The sequence below is a fragment of the Engystomops pustulosus genome, chromosome 3, assembly GCF_040894005.1.
Source record: "Engystomops pustulosus chromosome 3, aEngPut4.maternal, whole genome shotgun sequence".
Lineage (NCBI taxonomy): Eukaryota > Metazoa > Chordata > Amphibia > Anura > Leptodactylidae > Engystomops > Engystomops pustulosus.
The window spans coordinates 220178097-220204372 of record NC_092413.1 but is presented as its reverse complement, the minus strand read 5'-3'; the positions used below and the strand labels follow the sequence as shown (position 1 = coordinate 220204372).

Here is a 26276-nt window from a genome sequence, read left to right as displayed (position 1 = left end):
TGTAGGTTTTTATAGGGTAGATATGCAGAGTTCTATAAGAGGTAAAGGAGTCCCCTTTCATAATAAATTCACATGCTTTGCAGCGTTTATGTCCACATTTATGGCACCCTGGATAATTTAGCCACGTTCTTCTATCTTTCTCCGTTTTATCACTGATGAACAGGCTAGGAGATAGAGTGGAACCTATAGTTTTACCCTTTTTGGCTACAAATCTTACTCCCCGACTAATAGTATCATGATAGTCCTTATCAAAAAGGAGTACAGGTAAGTACTTTTTAACTATCCGTTTGATCTTATGAAATTGGTTGCTAAATTGTGTGGAGAAGGTAATTTGTTGTGGTTTCGAATCTGTTACAGAATTATCATGTTTTTTTATATAAAAGTTGGGATCTGGGTTTATTCTTTACTCTATTGAGAGATGTTGTAATCAAGTGATTACTATATCCTCTCTCCTTTAATCTCTCTACAACAAGGGCTGCTTCCCTTGTGAAGATGTCATCATTAGAGCAATTTCTTTTAAGTCTGACAAATTCTCCATATGGGATGTTATTAGTAACATGTTTTGGATGACTAGATGAAGACAGTAAAATTGAGTTGCCCGCTGTGGGTTTCCTATATGGTGATACAACAATATTACCTTCATCTATGCATAGTTTTACGTCAAGAAAGGTAATGCAAGGATTCCCCATGTCAAAGGTAAATTTGAGGTTCATGTTGTTTGAATTAATCCAGGTTAGCATGTCTCGAAATGTTTCTGGGGTACCCTGCCATAGCCATATGAGATCGTCAATAAATCTGCCCATCCATCTAATATTGTCCTTATAGGGATTTGACGAAGAAAACACAAAACGTTCTTCCCAAGTTATCATGTAAATATTTGCAAGTGAGGGGGAAAATCTGGCTCCCATAGGGGCCCCCCTCACTTGCAAATAGAACTCACCATCAAATAGAAAATAATTATTATTCAGAAGAAATGCAGTAACCATAACAATAAATGTTCTCAGCGGTGTACTATAGGTACTGTGTTATATGAGATCAAGACTAAGGCTGTTCAGCCGAAACGCGTCGATCACTTATTTCTTCATTGTGAACACAACCGATGTATTGTTGCACCAATAAAGCAAGATTTTAACCGGACAAGAGTGTGCGCTGGAAATCCTTTCTCAACTGGACTGTTCTTTGCCCTTGCCTTGGGCGTTTCCGTGATTGCAGCTCTCTGGTTTGTGTAAAGGGAGTGAGTAGAGCTGACTTGGACTTTGTATACCCTGCACTAAAGCTCCCCCATAGTTTCTTGTATTAAGTCCACACGAGGAACAGCAGTTTAAGAGCAGAAATCAAACCAAAAGCTCACCCTCCGATGCGTTTCAGGTCAAACAGACCCTTAGGCATTGACATCACACTTTATGCTCTAGACCAGTGATGGCGAACCTATGGCACTGGTGCCAGAGGTGGCACTCAGAGCCCTTTCTGTGGGCACTCAGGCCTTCACCTCAGGACTGAGTTCACCAAACAGGACCAAATCCATTAAATTTTCCTGCAGTCCTAGGCAACTTATGAGATGCTGCACTCAGCGCTATTTTACAGCGACACCTCATTGACTGTTACTGGAACTTCTTGAAAAGTGAGAAGGTGTTGAAAGAAGTGCATTATGTTTGGAGGTCCCCCTGCTGGACCCACCATTCTTCCTAAACAGAGAGACCCTGGAGAGAAGCTACAATGATAGTCTGAATTTGCCTTCCTTCTTTCAACTGTATTGGTGGCCTCAGGGGCCGATACAATTAAAGAAGTGGAAGAACAGAAACAATAAGTTAGTGCTTAAAATGGCACATTAGGGTAAATAAGTGGGTTTTGGTTGTAGTTTGGGCACTCGGTCTCTAAAAGGTTCACCATCACTGCTCTAGACACATCCAGAGCTGCATTCCCCCTTCTGCTGGCGTCCTGTAAGCTCTCAGGTGACAGGATCTTCAATGTCTGCACATGCTTGGCAGTTGTACCATAGACTATGACTATGGTAGTCAAAGATAAAGGGTCTGGTTGCCCAGAAATGTGTTAGAGAGTGAGCTTTGTTTTGATTCCTGCTCTTAAACTGCTGTTCCTTATGTGGACTTAATAAAGAAGACTAGATTTCTTATAAAAACGTGTAAGTATGACTACTATAATACTGCCCCTATGTACAAGAATATAACTACTATAATACTGCCCCCTATGTACAGGAATATAAGTACTATAATACTGCTCCCTATGTACAAGAATATAACTCCTATAATACTGCCCCTATGTACAAGAATATAACTACTATAATACTGCCCCCTATGTACAAGAATATAACTACTATAATACTGCCCCCTATGTACAAGAATATAACTACTATAATACTGCCCCCTATGTACAGGAATATAACTACTATAATACTGCCCCCTATGTACAGGAATATAAGTACTATAATACTGCCCCTATGTACAGGAATATAACTACTATAATACTGCCCTATGTACAAGAATATAACTACTATAATACTGTCCACTATGTACAAGAATATAACTACTATAATACTGCCCCCTATGTACAGGAATATAACTACTATAATACTGCCCCCTATGTACAGGAATATAACTACTATAATACTGCCCCCTATGTACAAGAATATAACTACTATAATACTGCCTCCTATGTACAGGAATATAACTACTATAATACTGCCCCCTATGTACAAGAATATAACTACTATAATACTGCCCCCTATGTACAGGAATATAACTACTATAATACTGCCCCCTATGTACAAGAATATAACTACTATAATACTGCCTCCTATGTACAGGAATATAACTACTATAATACTGTCCATATGTACAAGAATATAACTACTATAATACTGCCCCCTATGTACAGGAATATAACTACTATAATACTGCCCCCTATGTACAGGAATATAACTACTATAATACTGCCCCCTATGTACAAGTATATAACTACTATAATACTGCCCCCTATGTACAGGAATATAACTACTATAATACTGCCCCCTATGTACAAGAATATAACTACTATAATACTGCCTCCTATGTACAGGAATATAACTACTATAATACTGCCCCTATGTACAAGAATATAACTACTATAATACTGCCCCCTATGTACAGGAATATAACTACTATAATACTGCCCCCTATGTACAGGAATATAACTACTATAATACTGCCCCCTATGTACAAGAATATAACTACTATAATACTGCCCCCTATGTACAAGAATATAACTAATATAATACTGCCCCTATGTACAAGAATATAACTACTATAATACTGCCCCCTATGTACAAGAATATAACTACTATAATACTGCCCCCTATGTACAGGAATATAACTACTATAATACTGCTCCATATGTACAGGAATATAACTACTATAATACTGTCCCCTATGTATAAGAATATAACTACTATAATACTGCCCCCTATGTACAAGAATATAACTACTATAATACTGCCCGCTATGTACAGGAATATAACTACTATAATACTGCCCCCTATGTACAGGAATATAACTACTATAATACTGCCCCCTATGTACAAGAATATAACTACTATAATACTGCCCCCTATGTACAGGAATATAACTACTATAATACTGCTCCCTATGTACAAGAATATAACTACTATAATACTGCCCCCTATGTACAAGAATATAACTACTATAATACTGCTCCCTATGTACAGGAATATAACTACTATAATACTGCCCCTATGTACAAGAATATAACTACTATAATACTGCTCCCTATGTACAAGAATATAACTACTATAATACGGCCCCCTATGTACAAGAATATAACTACTATAATACTGCTCCCTATGTACAGGAATATAACTACTATAATACTGTCCCCTATGTATAAGAATATAACTACTATAATACTGCCCCCTATGTACAAGAATATAACTACTATAATACTGCCCCCTATGTACAAGAATATAACTACTATAATACTGCCCCCTATGTACACGAATATAACTACTATAATACTGCCCCCTATGTACAAGAATATAACTACTATAATACTGCCCCCTATGTACAGGAATATAACTACTATAATACTGCCCCCTATATACAGGAATAGAACTACTATAATACTACCCCCTATGTACAGGAATATAACTACAATAATCCTGCCCCCTATGTACAGGAATATAACTACTATAATACTACCCCCTATGTACAGGAATATAACTACTATAATAGTGCCCCCTATGTACAGGAATATAACTACTATAATACTGCCCCCTATGTACAGGAATATAACTACTATAATACTGCCCCCTATGTACAGGAATATAACTACTATAATACTGCCCCCTATGTACAAGAATATAACTACTATAATACTGCCCCCTATGTACAAGAATATAACTACTATAATACTGCCCCCTATGTACAAGAATATAACTACTATAATACTGCCCCCTATGTACAGGAATATAACTACTATAATACTGCCCCCTATGTACAGGAATATAACTACTATAATACTGCCCCCTATGTACAGGAATATAACTACTATAAGACTGCCCCTATGTACAAGAATATAACTATTATAATATTGCCCCCTATGTACAAGAATATAACTACTATAATACTGCCCCCTATGTACAGGAATATAACTACTATAATACTGCCCCCTATGTACAGGAATATAACTACTATAATACTGCCCCCTATGTACAAGAATATAACTACTATAATACTGCCCCCTATGTACAAGAATATAACTACTATAATACTGCCCCCTATGTACAGGAATATAACTACTATAATACTACCCCCTATGTACAGGAATATAACTACTATAATAGTGCCCCCTATGTACAGGAATATAACTACTATAAGACTGCCCCCTATGTACAGGAATATAACTACTATAATACTGCCCCCTATGTACAGGAATATAACTACTATAATACTGCCCCCTATGTACAGGAATATAACTACTATAATACTGCCCCCTATGTACAAGAATATAACTACTATAATACTGCCCCCTATGTACAAGAATATAACTACTATAATACTGCCCCCTATGTACAGGAATATAACTACTATAATACTGCCCCCTATGTACAGGAATATAACTACTATAATACTGCCCCCTATGTACAGGAATATAACTACTATAAGACTGCCCCTATGTACAAGAATATAACTATTATAATATTGCCCCCTATGTACAAGAATATAACTACTATAATACTGCCCCCTATGTACAGGAATATAACTACTATAATACTGCCCCCTATGTACAGGAATATAACTACTATAATACTGCCCCCTATGTACAAGAATATAACTACTATAATACTGCCCCCTATGTACAAGAATATAACTACTATAATACTGCCCCCTATGTACAGGAATATAACTACTATAATACTGCCCCCTATGTACAGGAATATAACTACTATAATACTGCCCCCTATGTACAGGAATATAACTACTATAATACTGCCCCTATGTACAAGAATATAACTACTATAATACTGCCCCCTATGTACAAGAATATATTTACTATAATACTGCCCCCTATGTACAGGAATATAACTACTATAATACTGCCCCCTATGTACAAGAATATAGCTATTATAATACTGCCCCCTATGTACAGGAATATAACTACTATAATACTGCCCCCTATGTACAAGAATATAACTACTATAACACTACCTCCTATGTACAAGAATATAACTACTATAATACTTCCCCCTATGTACAAGAATATAACTACTATAATACTGCTCCCTATGTACAGGAATATAACTACTATAATACTGCTCCCTATGTACAAGAATATAACTACTATAATACTACCTCCTATGTACAAGAATATAACTACTATAATACTTCCCCCTATGTAAAAGAATATAACTACTATAATACTGCTCCCTATGTACAGGAATATAACTACTATAATACTGCCCCCTATGTACAAGAATATAACTACTATAATACTGCTCCCTATGTACAGTGATATAACTACTATAATACTGCCCCCTATGTACAGGAATATAACTACTATAATACTGCCCCCTATGTACAAGAATATAACTACTATAATACTACCTCCTATGTACAAGAATATAACTACTATAATACTGCCCCCTATGTACAAGAATATAACTACTATAATACTGCCTCCTATGTACAGGAATATAACTACTATAATACTGCCCCCTATGTACAGGAATATAACTACTATAATACTGCCCCCTATGTACAAGAATATAACTACTATAATACTTCCCCCTATGTACAAGAATATAACTACTATAATACTGCCTCCTATGTACAGGGATATAACTACTATAATACTGCCCCCTATGTACAGGAATATAACTACTATAATACTGCCCCCTATGTACAAGAATATAACTACTATAATACTTCCCCCTATGTACAAGAATATAACTACTATAATACTACCTCCTATGTACAAGAATATAACTACTATAATACTTCCCCCTATGTACAAGAATATAACTACTATAATACTGCCCCCTATGTACAGGAATATAACTACTATAATACTGCCCCCTATGTACAAGAATATAACTACTATAATACTTCCCCCTATGTACAAGAATATAACTACTATAATACTGCCTCCTATGTACAGGGATATAACTACTATAATACTGCCCCCTATGTACAGGAATATAACTACTATAATACTGCCCCCTATGTACAAGAATATAACTACTATAATACTTCCCCCTATGTACAAGAATATAACTACTATAATACTACCTCCTATGTACAAGAATATAACTACTATAATACTTCCCCCTATGTACAAGAATATAACTACTATAATACTGCCTCCTATGTACAGGGATATAACTACTATAATACTGCCCCCTATGTACAGGAATATAACTACTATAATACTGCCCCCTATGTACAGGAATATAACTACTATAATACTTCCCCCTATGTACAAGAATATAACTACTATAATACTTCCCCCTATGTACAAGAATATAACTACTATAATACTGCCTCCTATGTACAGGGATATAACTACTATAATACTGCCCCCTATGTACAGGAATATAACTACTATAATACTGCCCCCTATGTACAAGAATATAACTACTATAATACTGCCCCCTATGTACAAGAATATAACTACTATAATACTTCCCCCTATGTACAAGAATATAACTACTATAATACTGCCTCCTATGTACAGGGATATAACTACTATAATACTGCCCCCTATGTACAGGAATATAACTACTATAATACTGCCCCCTATGTACAAGAATATAACTACTATAATACTTCCCCCTATGTACAAGAATATAACTACTATAATACTACCTCCTATGTACAAGAATATAACTACTATAATACTTCCCCCTATGTACAAGAATATAACTACTATAATACTGCCCCCTATGTACAGGAATATAACTACTATAATACTGCCCCCTATGTACAAGAATATAACTACTATAATACTTCCCCCTATGTACAAGAATATAACTACTATAATACTGCCTCCTATGTACAGGGATATAACTACTATAATACTGCCCCCTATGTACAGGAATATAACTACTATAATACTGCCCCCTATGTACAAGAATATAACTACTATAATACTTCCCCCTATGTACAAGAATATAACTACTATAATACTACCTCCTATGTACAAGAATATAACTACTATAATACTTCCCCCTATGTACAAGAATATAACTACTATAATACTGCCTCCTATGTACAGGGATATAACTACTATAATACTGCCCCCTATGTACAGGAATATAACTACTATAATACTGCCCCCTATGTACAGGAATATAACTACTATAATACTTCCCCCTATGTACAAGAATATAACTACTATAATACTTCCCCCTATGTACAAGAATATAACTACTATAATACTGCCTCCTATGTACAGGGATATAACTACTATAATACTGCCCCCTATGTACAGGAATATAACTACTATAATACTGCCCCCTATGTACAAGAATATAACTACTATAATACTGCCCCCTATGTACAAGAATATAACTACTATAATACTGCTCCCTATGTACAGGAATATAACTACTATAATACTTGAGAAAAGAAGGTATCATCGGCAACAGGCAAGTGAAGTAAAAAGGTGAATCTTTATTTCCAAAACATGATTAAAAAGTGATCACTGGGGAGAGAAAAATGGTTACGCGTTTCGGACCAAAGAATAAAGGTCCTTATTCATACCAGGTATGAATAAGGACCTTTATTCTTTGGTCCGAAACGCGTAACCATTTTTCTCTCCCCAGTGATCACTTTTTAATCATGTTTTGGAAATAAAGATTCACCTTTTTACTTCACTTGCCTGTTGCCGATGATACCTTCTTTTCTCAAGTATTATACCTTTGGTCTACGGGACCGGACCGGACTCTTCATCGTTGCACGGCATTTTCTTCTACTAGCTGCGGATCAGGTGAGCTGACACCTAAGCTTTTTGCTTTCTTTTTCATAACTACTATAATACTGCTCCCTATGTACAAGAATATAACTACTATAATACTGCCCCCTATGTACAAGAATATAACTACTATAATACTGCCCCCTGTGTACAAGAATATAACTACTATAATACTGCCCCTATGTACAAGAATATAACTACTATAATACTGCCCCCTATGTACAGGAATATAACTACTATAATACTGCCCCCTATGTACAAGAATATAACTACTATAATACTGCCCCCTATGTACAGGAATATAACTACTATAATACTGCCCCCTATGTACAAGAATATAACTACTATAATACTGTCCCTATGTACAGTAATATAACTACTATAATACTGCCCCCTATGTACAAGAATATAACTACTATAATACTGCCCCCTATGTACAAGAATATAACTACTATAATACTACCCCCTATGTACAAGAATATAACTACTATAATACTGCCCCCTGTGTACAAGAATATAACTACTATAATACTGCCCCTATGTACAGTAATATAACTACTATAATACTGCCCCCTATGTACAAGAATATAACTACTATAATACTGCCCCCTGTGTACAAGAATATAACTACTATAATACTGCCTCCTATGTACAGGAATATAACTACTATAATACTGCCCCCTATGTACAAGAATATAACTACTATAATACTGCCCCTATGTACAGTAATATAACTACTATAATACTGCCCCCTATGTACAAGAATATAACTACTATAATACTGCCCCCTGTGTACAAGAATATAACTACTATAATACTGCCCCTATGTACAAGAATATAACTACTATAATACTGCCCCCTATGTACAAGAATATAACTACTATAATACTGCCCCCTATGTACAGGAATATAACTACTATAATACTGCCCTCTATGTACAAGAATATAACTACTATAATACTGCCCTCTATGTACAAGAATATAACTACCATAATACTGCCCCCTATGTACAAGAATGTAACTACTATAATACTGCCCCTATGTACAGGAATATAACTACTATAATACTGCCCCCTATGTACAAGAATATAACTACTATAATACTGCCCCCCATGTACAGGAATATAACTACTATAATACTGCCCCCTATGTACAGGAATATAACTACTATAATACTGCCCCCTATGTACAAGAATATAACTACTATAATACTGCTCCCTATGTACAAGAATATAACTACTATAATACTGCCCCCTATGTACAGGAATATAACTACTATAATACTGCCCCCTATGTACAAGAATATAACTACTATAATACTGCCCCCTATGTACAGGAATATAACTACTATAATACTGCCCCCTATGTACAAGAATATAACTACTATAATACTGCCCCCTATGTACAAGAATATATATCTACTATAATACTGCCCCCTATGTACAAGAATATAACTACTATAATACTGCCCCCTATGTACAGGAATATAACTACTATAACACTGCCCCCTATGTACAGGAATATAACTACTATAATACTGCCCCCTATGTACAGGAATATAACTACTATAACACTGCCCCCTATGTACAGGAATATAACTACTATAATACTGCCCCCTATGTACAGGAATATAACTACTATAATACTGCCCCTATGTACAGGAATATAACTACTATAATACTGCTGTAGTAGAGGATTTTCTGCAGTGACTATGGAGTAATGTGTAGAATGATTTCTCTTAGTGCAGGTGAATATTTGGTGACAGAACATCTGGTACTTTGTTTTAGTTCTGGGCCGGTGCTGGTGCCATCCATCATGGTGTCACTGGTGCCATTACTGTCTCTGGATCTGACTCTTGAGTCGCTCTGCGCTATAAATGTGATATGTGCCGGTGCCGGTGATGGTCTGTGTATTATTAGAGATATATTGGGCCATATATTCTGGCGTTCTGAGCTGCTGTAGATTGTAGCGGGGTCTGATCTGCTCTGTGACTCCGGCTCTCAGGATTTATGAAGTACCGTACGTGGTGCTCTACATTCAGCCGCTATTAGGACCTCGCCTGAATGTGTTACATTGTAAAGAACTGCGGTGACTTTCTGATGACTAATGGTCCTTGTATGATGCTGAGCACAACTAGAAGATGTAGGAGCAGAACTTTTTAAACTAGAGATAAACTTCTGAGGCCTGGAAGACTCCTCCGATCGGTTTGGGTCTTCTACAAAAATCCTCACATCTATTTTGAAGTCTAGAAGGTGTGAAGATGGTGGTCAGACATACTGGGGGTCATTTACTAAGGGCCCGAATCGCTATTTTTCATCGAGTTACCCAAATATTACCGATTTGTACAGTCTTTCCCTGAATTGCTCTGGGTTTGTGGCGCCCGCAATTGGATTGTGTCGCATCGGCGCCGGGATGCATGCGACGAAAAACGGGGGGCATGGCCGCCAGAAAACCTGTCTGAAAAGTTGCGGTATTTTTTTTTAAAAAGTGTCGCTTGACGCACACTTACATGCACCAGGAATTGGATGGTGAACTCCAGCGGACCTCGGCGGACCTCAGCGCAGCAGCGACACCTGGTGGACATCGGGCGCATGACCTTAGTGACTCACCGGAAGACCTGAACACGTCGCTGGATCGCGACAGGACCGGGTAAGTAAATGAGCCCCACTGTGATGGAGTGGGACTAGACCTCCCCGCATCTTAGCCATACTCCTAGAAGGGTCCTCTGCAGTTCATCCTTTAACCCTCATACAGGGGTCGGGACTTTAGGGAAGCCAAGAGGTTGCCCTTTTTTGGGGCAATTTGTTGTTGAAAACAACTGACCCAGGAGAGACACCAGTAGGTTGCGCCAAGTGAACAGGTAAGAGCATAGTCTAGAGACAGGCCAAGGTCAGGGCAGGTGGCATTAGGGAATAGTCAGGCAACAGGTCAAGCAAATCGAAAGGAAGGACAGGCAGTCAATGGCAAGACTAGGAAGGTTTGTGGCCTTTAAGTTACCTTATATTACCAGGGGCTTTTGATGATTGGCCGGGGGTAGTTAATAATCCAGGAGTGATGGCTGCCAATGACAATTGTCAACGGACCTTTGTGTTTCCATATGGGAACCACCCCTTGGCTGCCACCAGCTTGAGGTTGACTCTACATTCCGTGTGGTCCATAACAAGGTGAGTAACATTGTGAAAGACACCATGCACTAATATACAGGTCATTAACCAAACAGAGTCACCTTTGCCCTGGCGGAAGGGAATCCTTTCTATAGACGACTAATTGTAGCCCTTGTTTTGGAAGTCTTGAGTAGAGTTTAGGTTTGGGTTCTTGGTTCGGGCGCGTTCCTCCCTACTCGGACATATTGCAGGACTGAGCAGCCAAACCGGAAAATTAACACCCCTAACAAATAGCCATGGTGTTCTCGTTTGGGAGGAACCAAACCCAAACCTACAATCCGGGTCTGCTCATCTATGCTCTTGAAGGCATCTCCTTAGGGTTCTTAGAGTTATCTATTATGTTCACCTTTACTTGTTGGCCGATTGACACTGACAACAACTTGGTGTAAGAAATGTACTCACAGCAGTTGTCACTACCAGTACATTACTCATTAGGGGGCATCCACAGGGGTAAGGCACCACCCATGAAGCTAAGCTCTTTACCTTAGACTGCAGACCAGCTCGGTGAACTTGGGTCTTTCGGAAGGATCGTAGGTCCAGCATCGTGTCATTAGTGTGTAGAGGGTTGGCGGACACACTTCCGGCTTGGGAAGGCGATCTCCTTTCTCGATGACGCTGATCACGTCTTTGTTCTCCAGCCAGAAAAATGGCTGCTTGCCGTAGGACAAGATCTCCCACATACAAACCCCTGGAAGAGAGAGAAGAGGAGAGATCTACCGGACATCTTTAGGACGAAAAAGTCTTACAAAAGTCTTACTACCTCTTGGCAGTGGCCAAGCACCTACTAGAATCACAACTCATCGAGCAAGGATGTCCTCACCAAAAGTTAGGACATGTTTGGTTGGTTGGCCTACAGAACTGAGCACCTCGTGATGTTTCCAGCCAAGTAGACCCCACTGGGGTTAATTAAAGGGACTGTAGCCATTGATCTAGGGCGACCCATAGCAAACCCAAGTCATTTGGTTCCAATAATAAAGCGTCTCACCAAACATCCAAACATCACTGGCAGAGGTAAAGCGTCGGAAGTTTATGGATTCTGGTGCCATCCACTTGATAGGGAGACGGGTTACAGAGGCTGAAAAGGACAAAAAAACATGGAGAAAAGTCTTTTTTAAAGGAGAAGTCCATCTGATTGGAATTTTCTGACATTCCAAGAGACACCTGGTATTTGTCAGGTTGGTGATCTTGGACCACTAAAATTTCAATGACTGTACCTGGTCCCAAAATTGTGATTTACTGGCATTTACCGTTACTATGACAAAATATAATTTTTGGATTGATTTCCCCTTTAAATTAACCATTCAAATACTAAAATGGGGGAAAAGCCAATAAAAATATTGCTGTACAATGAAGATATCAAGGGGATGAGTTGTACTATAGGACCTCGATGAGTAGATGTAGTAAAGAATAGTCATGTCTGCGGGGTAGAGTATTATAGGAGATTAGGGGCGTGTCTGACTACGCTTTGTTGTCAGATTCCAGGTGACATATAGAAGAATCTTGAATTCAGCTCTGAAGGCAGGTAACAGTTACTGACCTTTATAATACTCCTCTTCTTCTAAGTACCTGGAGAGTCCAAAGTCTCCTAACTTTACGCACTCGTGGGAAGCCACTAGTATGTTCCTGACAGCAATGTCCCTGTAAGAGCAAATACAAAGTCATTTCTTATGAGTCTGGGACCCCCCCCACATTGCCTGCCCGTCTTGTAAGGGGCTTCTGTTTATTCACATCAGCAGTGGAGTCCTGCTTTCATATACATGTACTAATATTTATATGTGTCATGACACTGATCAACCACTGGGGGAAGTGGTGAGTATTCCTGAAGATCACTTTACTGCCGTGCAGTAAATACTCAACTCTCCTAATTTCTCTCTGTTACCTGTGGACACAGCTAATTCCTTCCAGATAGGCCAGAGCCTTACAGATCTGCAGTGAGAAGAGGATCATGGTCAGGACCTGCAGGCTGTTCTTGTGCTTCTCCAGGTACTGGCCAAGCTGTAGGGAACCACATACGCCATTACTTACCCCCAGATCAGTGTGCTACATACACAGTATCATATACAGTGTCTCCATTACAGTTACTAATAGTTTATCAGTCGATACGATCCACCTCCTTACCTCCCCGAATGGGTAGAGCTCCATCACGATCCAGATGGGATCTTCTTCAATGATTCCGATCAACTTCACAATGTGGGGATGATCCAGATTCCTCATCAGAACTATCAGGACCAGGGAGAAGATTGTTACTGTCAGTATTGGACTAGAAGAGACGCAGTCATAGAGAAGATAAGATAATGATGAAGATAACCTAATGGCTCCCCCTTGTGGTCAGAATTATATGAAATTCCAAGTAATTACATAGTGTAAGATATTTGGGGAGTAAGTGAACCCTCTCCTCTAAGATGGTCAAAGCTGAGGTCACAGGGGGTAAAAATTTTGTTCTCAAAATGAGTCACTAGCCAAAGCCCCGTCACTTCTTACCCCCTCCTGGTACCCAGTACCAGAGACATAATGATAAGTTAGCACCTCCAGGCACAGTAACTTAGGAGCTCCTCCTGGCACCCAGGACCACAGGCACAGTGACTTATCAGTACCTCCTGGCACCCAGGACCACAGGCACAGTGACTTATTAGTACCTCCTGGCACCCAGTACCCCAGTCACAGTGATTTATAAGCTACTTCTGGCACCCAAGACCCTAGGCAGTGACTTGTTAGCACCCCTGGCACCCAGTACACCAGGCAATGACTTATTAGCTAATTCTGGCACCCAGGACCCTAGGCAGTGTCCTGTTAGCACCCCTTGGCACCCAGTTCCCCAGTCCCCTTTAGTCTCTTTCAAGGCTTAGAGATTTGCAGCGCCACATCTTCCTACAGATTGGTTGAGGTACTGCTGCTTCTCCAATCCATGACTGCTGCCAGCCTGCAGTACCACACACCACCTGTGCTCAGATGTGGAGCTGTTTGCAGGGATAATACAAGGAAATATTTGGATCACATGACACAGACTAGGGCTGGAAGGTGAAAGGTGCCCAGGACACTCACAGGCTTCACTCATGAACTTCTCCTTGACGTCGGGAGCGCAGTCCTTCTTACACGTCTTCACGGCGACGCTCACCTTCTCTCCTTTATGCTGAGAAGAGGAGGAGGTTATAATGACTCTGTCTATATATTATAATAGGATATCATATAACGACTAGCGGCAATATAAGCACATACAATATGGAGAGGATCCTCCCAGTATTCCCAGCATGCTCTGCACAGACTGCTGGGGCATGCTGGGAGTTGTAGTTTTGCAACAATGCAAGGGTTAAGGCTGGAGAAAAGTAAAATACTTTCATTGTCCTAAGCCATTCTAATAGGACGCGGCCTAATAACAAATTATACAGAAGATACCATTATACTCGCCCACAGGGGAGTCAGGTGATCATGGTTCGCCCCAACTTACCTCATTCCTGTATACTCCTTCATAGACTTCCCCAAAGAAGCCTTCTCCAAGGATCCTTCCCAGCACCACATCGTCCCTCCTCATGCTGTAGCGCAGACCTGTGCGGGAAATACAAGAAGAATAAGAGACCAATGGAAAAACAACAAGAGCGTCATGTAGCAGAGCTGTGTTTGTCATCTGTACTAGACTATACTCAGCATGTTATGTTACCACCTAGGATGGAAGGTCTTATGGATGTGGGTCCTATATCTGAGACCAGCACCCTAATGTGGGTCCTATATCTGAGACCAGCACCCTAATGTGGGTCCTATATCTGAGACCAGCACCCTAATGTGGGACCTATATCTGAGACCAGCGCCCTAATGTGGTTCCTATATCTGAGACCAGCACCCTAATGTGGGTCCTATATCTGAGACCAGCACCCTAATGTGGGTCCTATATCTGAGACCAGCACCCTAATGTGGGTCCTATATCTGAGACCAGCGCCCTAATGTGGTTCCTATATCTGAGACCAGCACCCTAAAGTGGGTCCTATATCTGAGACCAGCGCCCTAATGTGGGTCCTATATCTGAGACCAGCACCCTAATGTGGGTCCTATATCTGAGACCAGCACCCTAATGTGGGTCCTATATCTGAGACCAGCACCCTAATGTGGGTCCTATATCTGAGACCAGCACCCTAATGTGGGTCCTATATCTGAGACCAGCACCCTAATGTGGGTCCTATATCTGAGACCAGCGCCCTAATGTGGGTCCTATATCTGAGACCAGCACCCTAATGTGGGTCCTATATCTGAGACCAGCACCCTAATGTGGGTCCTATATCTGAGACCAGCGCCCTGATGTGGGTCCTATATCTGAGACCAGCACCCTAATGTGGGTCCTATATCTGAGACCAGCACCCTAATGTGGGTCCTATATCTGAGACCAGCACCCTAAAGTGGGTCCTATATCTGAGACCAGCACCCTAAATCACAAGCTTTAGGATTTTCCAGCAGGGGACCACCTTACAAGGGAGGTGGGGGGCTGCGATGTTTCACATACTGGAGGCATGGGTCATACGCGTGTGATGTGTATGTACTAAGTGGACATGCCCCGTTGAAAGAGATCATAGACATACTAGAAAGAGCTAATGACAAACCCAGCTCTGCTATTCTACATATGAAGATACAGATGTAGCAGGGCTGTTGTGTTCTTTAACTCTGCAGTTGCTGCATTCTGTACCAGGACTCTGCTAACACTATATAATGTATATGATTCACAAAATGATGACTCTTGGTTCTATATCATCTAAGATCTCAGCTCTGCTACATCCTTATAATCCTACAAAGTCTTCAGTGAGATCTTTTGTGAAGCAAGAGACGTACCTACAGCCTTGTGATCCGACTCCTCCGGGATTTCTGCGTATATATCAGACTCTGGAGGGGGGGTGAATACATTATTAGCCAATATATTGTATCATATGACATGAGATTTTATTACATTATATAGTATTATATTCTATTATACAGTAGTGTATTATATTATATGGCATGAGATTTTATTACATTATTGTATAGTATTGTATTATCTTATATAGTATTGTATTATATTGTATTATATATGACATGAGATTGTATTATATTATATTATATAGTATTGTATTATCTTATATAGTAGTGTATTATATTGTATTATATATGACATGCGATTGTATTATATTATATAGTATTGTATATGGCATGAGATTTTATTATTTTATAAAGTATTGGATTATATTATAATATTAAACAGAAGCAAGAACTCACCAAAACTGCCCCCTTCTTCCAGCCTCGACCTCCTCTCTGGCACATCCCTAGAAAAGAAATTCTGTGCATAAGATCCATATTGATCTATAAATTATAATCTTCCCAGTAATCAATATAGAATAAGGCGCTCTATTTCCTTGATACACAGCTCCAAAAACCCTGCAACGATGGAGAGATATAGAATAAAATTCCATCTAATTGCATTCACCACTAGAGGGAGCTAAGTGTATACTGTGGTCCCATAAAACAGTAAAGAGTAGGAAAAGATGAAAACTCCTCAGTGCCACCTAGTGGTAGCTTCTGAAATTGTCATTTCAAATTAATTTTATAGCATAGGATTTGGAGCTGTGCATCAGGACATCAATTATTAAAAGAGAGAAGTACAAATTTCTGGACCTTTTTGACCTCAAATGTTATCTCATCCCATAAATAATAATAATAATAATAATAATAATAATAATAATATTTTATTATCTTCTTTACTTTATTATGAATTTAATCAACATTTTCAGGATCTCTGCTTCCTGTCAATGAAAAGGAATCTTCTCCTCTAGAGAATCATTTTTTTTGTTTCTAATACTTTTCACAGTGGGTGATTTGTTACAATGTGGAGTTTATGTAACACTCTATAATGTTAACGATCAGTAAATGATTATTAGATAGATTTGTGCTGAGGCTGTGTTTAGGGGAATGTCTAGGCTGGATACAAAGTAACAAACACTAAGCTGTAAAGTGTACTGGTTCTCTACAAGGTTTTAGTCTTTAGCGGTTTGTTTTCTTATTCACTGACAGGCAGCAGAGCTCTTGGATGAATAGGACATAATAGTGTGATCTGGTTAGTGACATGTTGCAGCCTCTCTCCCCCCTTCCTTTATTCCTTGTTATTTAGAGCAATGTACAAAGTTTTTGTTGTAGTCTGCTGCCACCTACAGGACAGTTTGCAGAATACACACTGATTACAATTTTTTTTTTTTTGATAAGAAATGTAGCTTTTCAGTTTCCTGTTCAGAATGATAAAATCCAATGTCTGATTCCTGTGAGGTAACTGAAGACAGATATGAGACGTTTTCTAAGCAGAGGTTTTACTTACTGGGTTGGAATTCTGGGCAGACTGATCCGCTTGTCATTTTCTGGGATGTAAAATCAGTTTTAGTCATACATCACAATAAAGTGTAATATCTTTACAATAAGAAGTAATTCCTAGATGTAGAAGGTAATAGTAAAACTCTGTCTATGTGCAGTCACCACTAGGGGGAGCTCACTGCATACTGTCTACCAAATCTGACATCACACCCAGGGTATATTATACAGTTTTTTGGTTGAACTGGTCCATTACTATGAGTGTGGATTCCCAGGCCCCACACAGGACATACGTTTTAAACTAGGGTCTATATGGGATGATCACAAATATGACACATAAGGAAACATTCCCAATGTATTCACCTTTCCCTGGATAGACAATGAGAGATTCCTCAGACTCGTTCTGCAGTCGGCAGTATCCATCGATAAGGTCGGCCATGTTTTCCGCCACCGCCAGTGAGGCCGTCTTGATAGCCAATGGCTGAAAACCACAAAGAGACCATCATATAATACAGCACTGAAATATAAAATGATGTCAGAGGATGTATCCGTGACATCACTGGCCGTTCTGTGTATCTGCAGCCTCTCCAGCATCAGGGTGAAATCTGCTTATCTTGACCCACGCAGTACAAGAGATAAGATTGTGGGAAAGTTATCATTTGTAGACACTCAACTTTACCCCTCACTTATTATTCAATAGGAAATTTTACTTTATGGCCACCAGGAGGCAGCAAAATGCGTTAGAAGACAGGCTGCAAAGCATGCTGGGAATTGTAAGAGCAACAATTATTATATACAATTCTAACAGTATCCGATTACTAGAAAGTTTACCTGGGGGGCGCCGGAGATCCCCAAGAGTAGCAATGCCCGCCCGTCCTCCAGCAATGAACACTTGATAGACTTAATCTGTGTGAACTCGGCAAAGCACGTGGGCTGTGGAGACAGAAGAGTCCATGAGTATTATACCGCCACCTCCAATACCTGGCGCCGGATACAAGACCATTGATTAGTACTAAGCATAGAGTGATGAGGGCCTCATCCGCTATAAACCACGTCAAAGGAAGTGTCCGTGATATAATCAGCCTCATGGTAGACTAGTGGGGAATCAGCATAGATGGAAATACCCAAATAATAGGTCATAGAGTTTAGTCTTCATGCCCAAAGAGGTCCAAAACACAGTAGATCAAAGCCTAAAACCATCTGGGACCCCCACCCACAAATCCGAGGGGATACCCAACCTCTACCCATCTTAGACGACAAACACTAGATATGAGAGAGGGTCTCCTGACTGATCCACGGGACACTGGGATACCCAACCACTAGATACTTTAGAGTATCTCTTCACCACTTCCCCGGGTATCAAAGACTGAGTCACCCATTCTGCCCTATGGGAAACACAACCTCAAACGCTTTGGGGCACCCAAACTCAAAGCCTCTGGGACAACCTACCACTAGATATCAGAGGGTCTCATCGCCAATCCTCAGGACACAGGGACACCTAACCACTCCGCACTAAAGAGCGTCTCCTGCCCAATCCACTGGGTACCAAAGACTTCCCCAAACTCAAACCATCTGGGAAAACAACCATTGGACAATAAAGAGCATCTCTTCACCAATACACTGGACACCAAACACAATCTGGGATACCCAAGCTCTAACCCTCAGGGACACCTAACCTCAAAGCATCTAGGACAACCAACTACTAGCCACCAGAGAGTGTCTCTTCACTAATCCACTGGACACTGGGATCCCCAACCACTAGACTCCACTAGAGAGTGTCTTCTTACTGAGCTACTACACACCAGGGACCATGCAGGGCATCCAGCTGTTACACTCAAGACATATTAATTACTTATCCATTGAACACCAAAGATTATTAGGAGGGCTGGATAAAGGTAGGTGGAGGCCCCTGGGTGCTAAATCTGGTGGGGCCCTCCACTGAATGTAGGCCGGATAGTGCTACACTTTAATATTCTAAACTTGCTCCTACTTACATGTCAGCCTAGGTGCTGGACGGGTTGGCACAATGGTAGTACTGACTACTAGTCCTAGTCCCTACTGTCCTAGCTGACTGTCGGACATAACTTATAAGGGGGCTCCCACTACAAAGTGGTGGGGGGCCTGGGTGTGTGTCCCTGGAGCCCTCCCTATAATCTGGCCCTGATTATTAGGGTTACCCAACCCCTAGACACCAAAGGCTATCTTGGCCCCAGCCACTGAACATTAGACACTTTGTGGAATGGTCAATCTACAATTTTTTTGATGCCGATCCATTGAACATTAATGGTCAATCCATTGAACACTAGAGGTCAACTGGGATACCTTACTATGAGAAACCACTAATCAGCTAAACACTGAGGGCTATATGGGATATCCATCCTCTATAAACCAAAGAATGTCTTGCATGTGAATAGGTGGACACCATCAGAGACCCAGCCATCACACAGCAGACTGGTTCTTACCATGTGGGAAATCCAATTCACATCAACACAAGATATGAGAGATACCCAAACATAAAACATCAGAGACCATCAATGTAATATACAACAGAAACCATTTGACTTACTAAACTAGTAGAAAGCAGAGAATTTCTTGCCACCAAATTACTGGACATCAAAGACTTCTAGACTTGAGGAACTTTCCTTGACCACAACTTATTGGACCACAGAAATCATCTCAGAATGTTACCATTAGACAGTAGTGATCAGCTGGGACAAAAACTTCTAGTTAAGATGGACTACTTGTCCCCCTAGCCACCAAGGACTGAGACGTAACGCTACTAAAGGGAATCAAAGCATCTGTATGTAAGGACCTGGGGCATGGAAGACCACCTGAGGTCCTAAGACTCTGAGAACCAAGAAATCTGACGAGCAATACTATTGATTCACTAGAAGAGAGTGAAAGACTTACCTTGGAATCCTTGGTGGTGAGTTGTCGTATGCCCTTGGGTCCTATAACCATGTCCACCATGATGCTCCATCCTTGCTAAAGACACAAGATACAGGAAACTCATCAATTTAAAGTAATGTCTAAGGTTACTTTGTTTCCTCAAGCTCCTGCTACCATTACTCATCGGCTGCTGGGAGTGGTGAGCAGGTAAGTGTATTATATTTTTTTACTTTTCATTGACTTTGAGTTGGACAAGCCCTGTCTGTGATATGTCATTTGTTTCTGCACCTCCACTGAGTGATGTATCTCCGTCCCACCCCAGGGAGAAGTCTCCTTATACTACAGTGATGGAAGTCCTCACCGCTAGTTCACATCTGTAGGTCTCTTGATCGATGGAGGTGAAGCTGGACAGGGTGTTCAGGAAGCGCATGATACACTCTTCCTCCCGCAAGGATCCATACTGCTGGAAGGTCTGCTGGATCATCTTCCGGAACTGCTTGGGCTACGACCAAAACATGGAGAGTAAAGGTTATATGTAGCATGGTACAGGGCAGTGGAAGGGTTAATCCATGTACTCCTGTCTATGAATGAATCCCATGCCAATATTGCCTGGATTGTCACAAACTTTCAGTAACTATTCCAATTAGTTCTGTTTTCCCAACCTAAAAATGAATACTCCCAATGGGCAGTGCCATGTGACAAGGGGGTGGTCCCTGTGGGTGTAATATAAATGCCCCCAATTTGTATACAGTATTTTTCGGACTATAAGGCGCACCTTATGTCTAGATTTCATATATAAGGCGCACCGGATTATAAGGTGCACCTGATTATACGGATGAATGACCAGCAGGTGGCAGACCTGTGCACAGTTCAAGGCAGCTGTTGTCTGTAAGTACGGTTCATATATAAGGCGCACCGGACTATAAGGCGCACCTGATTATAAGGATGAATGACCAGCAGGTGGCAAACCTGTGCACAGTACAAGGCAGCTGTTGTCTGTAAGTACGGTTCATATATAAGGCGCACCTGATTATAAGGATGAATGACCAGCAGGTGGCAGACCTGTGCACAGTTCCAGGCAGCTGCTGTCTGTAAGTACGGTTCATATATAAGGCGCACCGGACTATAAGGCGCACCTGATTATAAGGATGAATCACCAGCAGGTGGCAGACCTGTGCACAGTACAAGGCAGCTGTTGTCTGTAAGTACGGTTCATATATAAGGCGCACCTGATTATAAGGATGGATGACCAGCAGGTGGCAGACCTGTGCACAGTTCCAGGCAGCTGCTGTCTGTAAGTACGGTTCATATATAAGGCGCACCGGACTATAAGGCGCACCTGATTATAAGGATGAATGACCAGCAGGTGGCAGACCTGTGCACAGTACAAGGCAGCTGTTGTCTGTAAGTACAGTTCATATATAAGGCGCACCTGATTATAAGGATGGATGACCAGCAGGTGGCAGACCTGTGCACAGTACAAGGCAGCTGTTGTCTGTAAGTAGGGTTCATATATAAGGCGCACCTGATTATAAGGATGGATGACCAGCAGGTGGCAGACCTGTGCACAGTTCCAGGCAGCTGCTGTCTGTAAGTACGGTTCATATATAAGGCGCACTGGACTATAAGGCGCACCTGATTATAAGGATGAATGACCAGCAGGTGGCAGACCTGTGCACTGTACAAGGCAGCTGTTGTCTGTAAGTAGGGTTCATATATATAAGGCGTTCTGGACTATAAGGCGCACCGGATTATAAGGTGCACCTGATTATAAGGATGAATGACCAGCAGGTGGCAGACCTGTGCACAGTTCCAGGCAGCTGCTGTCTGTAAGTACGGTTCATATATAAGGCGCACTGGACTATAAGGCGCACCTGATTATAAGGACGAATGACCAGCAGGTGGCAGACCTGTGCACAGTTAAAGGCAGCTGCTGTCTGTAAGTACGGTTCATATATAAGGCGCACTGGACTATAAGGCGCACCTTTGATTTCTGAGAAAATCAAAGGATTTTTTGTGCACCTTATAGTGCGAAAAATACGGTATTATTATGTCCTAGTGTATGGGAATATATCAATGTTCTACAAATTATAAAGTGTCCGATCACTGTAAAAATTTACCTTCAGACTTTCTTGCATCTGTTTAGGGAAAAATAAGTCCAAGCCGACCTCCTTCCTGGAAATAAATACATAATATCAGCGCTCTGTTCATATCTGCATTGGAGCTCTGTTTGATTTCTGCCTAAAAATTGTGCACGGGAGACATTCTCATCCAGCAAAGTGATGGGAACAGTAATGGGTACCTGACAGACCCCATTATAGGGTCACCCTGAATCCTGCTGTTGTCCATCATGAGACTGAGCTATCAATATTGTTATTTATGTTTTTCTGTTCTGATGAAGGAAATGAGGAACATTGGCTGATGTCATCTCAGTCCAACACAAAATGTATGATTCAACACAATAAAGAATACTAAAAAAGATACAATAAACTATAATGTAATATAACCGAATATGTGAAACATAAGAATATTTCACATATAACATTATGGGGGTCATTTACTAAGGGCCCGATTCGCGTTTTCCCGACGTGTTACACAAATATTTCCGATTTGCGCCGATTTCCCCTGTATTGCCCCGGGAGTTTGGCGCACGCGATCGGATTGTGGCGCATCGGCGCCGGCGTGCACGCGACGGAAATCGGGGGGAGCGTGGCCGAGTGAAAACCTGACGGATTCGGAAAAACCGCCGCATTTAAAAAAAGAAATGTGTCGCTTGGGACGCGCTTACCTTCACTCAGCCCGAGCCGGTGAACTCCAGCGCGTTCAGATGCTTTTCAGCGCAGCAGTGCCACCTGGTGTACGGCGGAGGAACTACCTTGATGAATCCCGGCCGGACCCGAATCCAGCGCAGAGAACGCGCCACTGGATCGCGAACGGACCGGGTAAGTAAATCTGCCCCTATATTTTTTCTCATTTTGTAATACAGGCAGTCCCCGGGTTACGTACAAGATAGGGTCCATAGGTTTGTTCTTAACTTGAATTTGAATGTAAGTCAAAACTGTATATTTTATAATTGTAGTTCTAGACAATTTTTTTTTACCCCGGTGACAACGCCGCCTGCTGCGCCCCCCTTTATGCCCATTTCTGGCGAAGGTGGTGTAAAGGGAGACATAATCTCAATTATTCCATTAGGTCTCTTCTTTTAGGTTTTTCCCCTTTCCTTCTGTATCACCACTGACAACGAGGACCCATTGAAGTCGTACACAAACTCAGTGCATCGCCACATTATTGTTGTGCTCTTTTCTTGTTTCTTATGAATTTGAAAGAAAAACTTTATTTTTAAAATAGGCCAAAAAATACCACCCACTGCCGTAATCTCTGCACCTGGAATCCTCCACACATTAGAATTATATCTAATCTAATCATATGCAATGATACTAATATCTTTCCTCTATCCACTTACTCCAAAAAGTCAAAGTTGGACCTCTTCTCCAGAGCGTTCTGCGGCATGTCCTTGTAGAATCGCCTATAAAATAAATAGGGAACCCCGCAATGTTGGATTTCAGCCTGTAATGCATCAGATGTCCAGTAGGTGGCAGCAGAATAAAACAAATTAAAACTCATTTTTATGGATTTTTTTGCCTGTTTTAGTCCTTGCCCTAGTAAAATCCAGAATATGTGAGATGTCAGTACCTGAGTTCCAGGCAGCCCAGCTGGAGCGCCATGCCTTCGCTGACCTTAGTGGCGTATTGCTGCATGTAGTCGTTCCTCAGCTGCGGATAAACACACAACAATGTCATGGACTGATGGGATTGTGACCAGGGAACAGGCTCCTGTGCAGCATTATCCTGCAGGATACTCTGAGGGAATGTATATACCCTATTATCAGAATGTATCACGCTCTCATGGGAAAATAAGATGTTAAAGGGATCTGTCTGCTGTCCCAAGCATGAATCCCCTTTCTGCAAGGTGTAGACTAAACAAACAAAAAAAAACTTTTAGTGATCTAGCTGGATCAAGAAAAGTTTTTCTTTGTTTGTTTAGTGCTTGGTATTGTCCCTGGAGAGATGTGTAATCAGACCTCACACTGCTGTGCCCTGTGCCATCTGTGGGCAGTGCTTGGTATGGTCCCTGGAGAGATGTGTAATCAGACCTCACACTGTTGTGCTCTGTGCTCTCTGCAGTCAGTGTTATGTATTGTCCCTGGAGAGATGTGTAATCAGACCTCACACTGCTGTGCGCTGTGCTCTCTGCAGCCAGTGTTATGTATTGTCCCTGGAGAGATGTGTAATCAGACCTCACACTGCTGTGCTCTGTGCTCTCTGCAGACAGTGTTATGTATTGTCCCTGGAGAGATGTGTAATCATACCTCACACTGCTGTGCTCTGTGCTCTCTGCAGCCAGTGTTATGTATTGTCCCTGAAGAGATGTGTAACCATACCTCACCCTGCTGTGCTCTGTGCTCTCTGCAGCCAGTGTTATGTATTGTCCCTGGAGAGATGTGTAATCAGACCTCACACTGCTGTGCTCTGTGCTCTCTGCAGGAGTGTTAGGTATTGTCCCTGGAGAGATGTATAATCAGACCTCCCACTGCTGTGCTCTGTTCTCTCTGCAGACAGTGTTAGGTATTGTCCCTGGAGAGATGTGTAATCAGACCTCACACTGCTGTGCTCTGTGCCCTCTGCGGGAGTGTTAGGTATTGTCCCTGGAGAGATGTGTAATCAGACCTCACACTGCTGTGCTCTGTGCTCTCTGCGGGCAGTGATATCTATTGTCCCTGGAGAGATGTGTAATCGGACCTTTGTGTGTGTTGCAGTAGGACTGTGATACATGGATTTATATTCCAGGATTGTCCTCACACTGTTGTGGTCTGTGCTCTCTGCACACAGTGTTAGGTGATGGCCCTGGAGACATGTGTGATTATACCTTTGTGTGTGTTAGTAGAAGCAGGATTGTGGAAGTGTATTCCATTTGTTATTGTTGATGTGTCATTTGTTATCAGTCTGTGCATGGGGTGTGGGATTGGGGGCACCATGTTAATAATAGGGACTCTGTTGGGGACACTATGACCGCAGAACAACACCACATCTCATCCTATAAGAGGACGGGGCGGACGTACCTGCTGGTAGAAGTAAAGTAACGTCGTCTTATCCTTCTTGAAGCTTTCTATATAGTTGTCTGGCAGGTAGCGGATCCGGAGGTCGTATCTAATGAGAAAAACACGGATATTCAATAGGAGGAAGGACTCTATATGTACGGCCGACCATCCCTCCTACTATATATTCCTTAAAGGCTGCATACAAAATAATAGAGACCAATTACACCCCCCGGCATCTTTCTCTGTCCCTTATGGTTCAATAAAAATCAGAGAACAAATTACTAGAGATGCATGGTCCCGACATTCAGCCGCGCCACGTGGACATATTGCTG

At 41.1% G+C, this 26276-nt stretch overlaps 1 protein-coding gene across 4 annotated transcripts in view; it reads right to left on the bottom strand.

Moving 5' to 3' along the window:
- Nucleotides 1–26276, bottom strand: part of PTK2B (protein tyrosine kinase 2 beta) — a 140628-nt gene that overhangs the window by 45861 nt on the left and 68491 nt on the right. For all 4 annotated transcript variants that reach the window (XM_072143872.1, XM_072143871.1, XM_072143875.1 and 1 more), the window contains 18 exons: nucleotides 25966–26053; nucleotides 24540–24619; nucleotides 24310–24372; nucleotides 22967–23021; nucleotides 21208–21348; nucleotides 20868–20942; nucleotides 18789–18890; nucleotides 18321–18438; nucleotides 17968–18007; nucleotides 16878–16924; nucleotides 16458–16508; nucleotides 15091–15188; nucleotides 14688–14775; nucleotides 13764–13864; nucleotides 13525–13640; nucleotides 13183–13283; nucleotides 12631–12720; nucleotides 12129–12333 (listed from right to left, as the gene is read on the bottom strand). In XM_072143872.1, coding sequence (XP_071999973.1) covers nucleotides 12129–12333; nucleotides 12631–12720; nucleotides 13183–13283; nucleotides 13525–13640; nucleotides 13764–13864; nucleotides 14688–14775; nucleotides 15091–15188; nucleotides 16458–16508; nucleotides 16878–16924; nucleotides 17968–18007; nucleotides 18321–18438; nucleotides 18789–18890; nucleotides 20868–20942; nucleotides 21208–21348; nucleotides 22967–23021; nucleotides 24310–24372; nucleotides 24540–24619; nucleotides 25966–26053 — 1659 coding nt within the window. The remainder of the gene's footprint in view (nucleotides 1–12128; nucleotides 12334–12630; nucleotides 12721–13182; nucleotides 13284–13524; nucleotides 13641–13763; nucleotides 13865–14687; nucleotides 14776–15090; nucleotides 15189–16457; nucleotides 16509–16877; nucleotides 16925–17967; nucleotides 18008–18320; nucleotides 18439–18788; nucleotides 18891–20867; nucleotides 20943–21207; nucleotides 21349–22966; nucleotides 23022–24309; nucleotides 24373–24539; nucleotides 24620–25965; nucleotides 26054–26276) is intronic.